Below are 4,099 nucleotides of genomic sequence, written 5' to 3'. Positions count from 1 at the left end.
AACTTTAGTAGCCGCAGCTATTAATGATCATGAGCACACCCATCGGCGAACCGTGCAGGCGATGCCGCAGCTGCTGAAAATCGTTTTGCACGGGACAACCATTCTAATTATTGGCGCTGAAGATTTCGGTTGCACTACTGCATTGTGTTTGTTTTGCTAGTTTGTTTTAAATGGATAACAAAGTCCTGTATGTGCGGCATTTCAAGGTTCACCCGAACTATCGAGGAGCGGCATGGAACGAGGGGAATACTTACGCTGTGCAGAGCTGCCCATATCCCCAACAAAGGGTTTTATTCGTTCAAATTATAACATCTTTCAACGATAAGCGTAGCGGTTTTCTACCGAGCAAATGTCCACAGCTTTGAAAGTGATTTGTGGGGCCGTTCATTAACAGCCCTCGATGGCCCCATTTTACTCAACTGACCCCGACGGTCCGATGCAGCAGAGTTGATTTTTTTGCCTATCATATAAATTATCCAAAATTATAAGAGCTTCGGTTAGTTTGAGTTCTTTGTTTTAGCTTCAAGGGGCCTTTTGACTATGGCCTGAACTAGCCCCAAGAAGACCCTTGTGTTATAGGTTAGGGTTAGTATATGTATAATACCCTGTGCGAAGTTGTCTTTAGTTGATCGTTTTAAAGTGGTTTGAAAAGGGTGGTGGTCCTTTTTCTGCTAGAGGAGGATCTTCCCGCGATGGAATTTGTCGTTGGGGACCACTCGGGCCTGTGCAAGGAACTCTCTTGGCTGTCCGCCGATACCCGGCGTACGCGCATTATAAAGAGGGCCAAGCAGAGCCGTTCTTTGGCAGTCACCTCACTCTGTTGGGCAGGACCTTCAGGGTAAGTCTGTAGGCAAACAAAAATTTCTCCTGTAGGGTATGACGCTTTGCGGCGCCACTGTAGTTTCCTGCAGATTGTGTGTGAGCGAACCCTCTCAAGCCGGTCTTTGTTTCTAGTGAAGAACAGCCTCAGATTCACAATACTATCCCGATTTCAATGGGAAGAATGACGAAAGATTACGAGCGCAAACAAGAAGTGGAAGGTCTCTACTTAATGCAGCGAAACGGCGTGTGTGTGTTTGCACAGCGGCAGAGAGGTTTCGGAGATTGCCGTTGGTCGTGCATGTGGATCCGTGGAAGCGTTCGCCACCTCGAGTATCGTTTGTGAGGTGCCGTTGCATTCTGCATCTTCTGTGGAAGAGGACTCCCTCAATCTGCCTTTGCGGTCCTTCCAACTGCCGTCAGCACCTGTGGCTCTTTCACTGATCGGGTCGGCAGAGGCACGTGCACACACGCGCTTCCTCCTTTGCAAGTCATGGCTTTCGAGTGGTGTGACAGCAGGCGAAGCTTCGATTCGCAGTGCACTGCTGCCAGCACCCACAGAGGCAAGCGCCGAGGCAGCAGAGGAGTCATCCTGCGGCAGTTGTTCTAGCAGGCTGCTGCTTGCCGTTGGCCAAAAGGGCCACGCCTGCGTAGTGGAGTGGGAGGGATGTTTCAATTGTCGCCTCGTCGAGAGGGCCTGCGAGCCAGAAGGAGGAGCACCATCTCCGGATGAGGGCATTGAGACGGACCTGGCGGACGTGTCAGTGCAGTTTCTTCCCATAGAGAAGAATTCCAATGCTGAACATTGTGCTGTGCATACAGCGAACGAAAGAGACTCGTTTTGCTGCAGAGCCGCATACCTTCTCCCTGGTCCTATCGCCGCCGCCAGTAGCCATCCGATGTGCCACAGTCTACTGGCCTTCGGAGGGAAGGAGAACGACGCGAAGGTTGTGGACCTGGACTATGGAAAGATCCTCTGGGCTGCGAAGAATGTAAAGCCTAGCTTTTTGGGGTTGCGGTGCGACGTAGCGGTGACTCAAATAGAGTGGCTGCTGCCAATACATCCCATGGTGCTGGCTGTGGGCACTGGAAAGGGCGCAATGCGCTTCTATGACTTGCGCTGCCAGCGCCGGCCAGTGCTAGAATTTTGCGAGGCTACGCAGGAGAAACGGCCCGTCACAGCCTTGTGCATCCGCCCCACAGCTGAGGTGTTGCAAAGCAAGACGGACATCCGGGCAGCACTAGCTCGTGCGGCAGAGGCTGCGGCTTCTTGCTCCACCTGCGAACCGAAGGCGAGCCACACATCCTCCATAGCTGTGAATGGGGACGGACGCTTTTCACCGAGAAAGGATTCTCCTGAAGGTTGTAAGAATTGCAGCTGCAAAGATACTGCAGCGACCGAACCAGCCCAGGAATTGCTGGCCTCTTGTAGCGGCAGGGAGTCTGCCACTGTTTACTATGCTGACTCACATGGGATGATCTACGGCATGCGCGTGCATAGCGGTTCTGCCTTGCTGCGTTTGGCTGATAAGGCTTGTCCAAAGTACAACCCTTCATCTTACCGCTCGCTCACTGGCGTCTCAGAGCAAGACCGGCCGCCCGAAGTCAAGAGGAAGCTTATTGCGGCAATGTTAGACAAGCAAAGAGGAAGGCTTTCTTCCAGGAAAAATGATCATCCAGTTTCGACAGCTGCATGCAGTGATTTGCAGCTTGCTGCTGTTTGTTTCGGAGGGTTTAAAGGAGCCATGGGGGCGATTCTCGGTACGGCCTACCTATTTCCTATTGGCGTTAAGGCATTGGGACTCTGCAGCATAGGAGTTTCATGAAAGGTCCATTGCGTGTTTTACCCTGTGCCTTTGCTACAGGCCTACGTCTAGATCCAGCTGGAGAACGTCTTATTGCTGTGGGCCTAGGACGTTATGCCTACGTGTTCAATGCCAAGTCGCGCAAGCTCTGCGAGCAAGTGAGATTCTCTTCGTGTGTTCTTGCTGCGGCTGCTGGAGCCTGCGTGTACGCAACAGAAGTCAAACAAATCACACAAGTGCGTGTTTGCCACGCGATGCAGGTGTTTCTAAAGCAGAAGCTCACGTGTCTCCTAGCTGCAGGGGGGGAATCAGCTGGCGGAATAAGGCAGCGCGCGCCAACGAAGGAACAAACAAAAAGTGAGAATAACAGTGACAGATCAGACGCCAGCGAATCAGAACTAGAAATAGGAAACGATAGTGACAGCGACAATTCAACTGATTCTTCTGCAACTACAGAGGGAGACAGTAGGCAGACAGCTGAGCGCTTCTGCGACCAGAAGCCTTCTGGCGCCTTCCGTGTTACCGGCAAGCGAAAAAATGCGCCGGATAATCAATCAACTAAAAGAAAGCGCGCTAACCAGCCAGCGGCGAATGCTGGGAAGCCCTTCGGCTGAAAGAGAGCCGCATTTGTTATAAGCAGCGTTAAGATTATGTGAACGTTTATGCCTTTGGGGTTTTTCTTTTGTCGTCAGCATGTTCCCTTCTCGAGGTGGGGGCGCTTCAGAAATAGGGGCGATTCAGGCGTGCATGCTAATCTGGGAGCTAGTGGAGGCGACGTGTAATTGCAGCGCTGTATACTAGAGCTAGCGTTCAGCAAACTAACGTATCAAAGTCTCTGACCTTACGCCTGTTGCTTTGCGAAGTACAGAAAGCGACCCTTACGAAATAGGAAGTCAGCTTCTCAGCATGTTCAGAACGTCCTAAGATGTGGGCAAGCAGAAAGCTAGCTCCCTGGTGAAATCATCCCGTCACTTTTACACCTTGACTTGCGTATGTACAGGGCTCTTAGATTAGCATGGCACAGTGGGGGCGGCGGGGCAAGGGCCCTTTTACCATGTAGGCCGAAACTGAAACACGTCGCTTCGTTTAAGACATGTCGCCAACTAGCCCTCAGTAGCTCAGCAAACAGCCCAATATAGTGCACATACGGAAACAAACAGGTACCGTGTCGAGGAAGCTTTAAGGAGCGACTTCCTTGAATGAACCAGCTCAACGCGAGTTCTTGGCGTATAGTGAGGTACTCGTCGGCGGCACACAGAAGACTCTACTTCTTCAAGAGTGGTGCACGCTCGCAAGAAGTACACAGCCATCCGAAGAGGCAAATACGACTGCAGCCGCCGTTACGCGCGTACTGAGATAAGCAGCTTGCAAATGCACCTCAGAAGTAGTCAAATGAGCACACGAGTGTAAACGTCTCACCGAGGTACGCGCGTGCTGAAGCCATCGGGAATTTACAATGAACATGAGAAACGCGT

The 4,099-nt window shown here is 51.7% G+C and overlaps 1 protein-coding gene across 1 annotated transcript; it reads left to right on the top strand.

Moving 5' to 3' along the window:
* Nucleotides 1-692: 692 nt before the first annotated feature.
* On the top strand, nt 693-3,238 carry EAH_00061690 (hypothetical protein, conserved; the record flags this gene model as incomplete). The annotated part of the gene is made up of 4 exons (XM_013393311.1): nt 693-838; nt 1,085-2,580; nt 2,685-2,782; nt 2,885-3,238. 4 exons carry the CDS (start codon nt 693-695, stop codon nt 3,236-3,238), a joined length of 2,094 nt encoding a protein of 697 aa, XP_013248765.1.
* Between the last annotated feature and the right edge of the window lie 861 nt (nt 3,239-4,099).

This window comes from Eimeria acervulina, genomic scaffold (assembly GCF_000499425.1).
Source record: "Eimeria acervulina Houghton genomic scaffold, Eah_scaff1623, whole genome shotgun sequence".
In the NCBI taxonomy this organism is placed as follows: Eukaryota; Apicomplexa; class Conoidasida; order Eucoccidiorida; family Eimeriidae; genus Eimeria; species Eimeria acervulina.
This window is presented reverse-complemented; position numbering and strand designations above follow the sequence as displayed.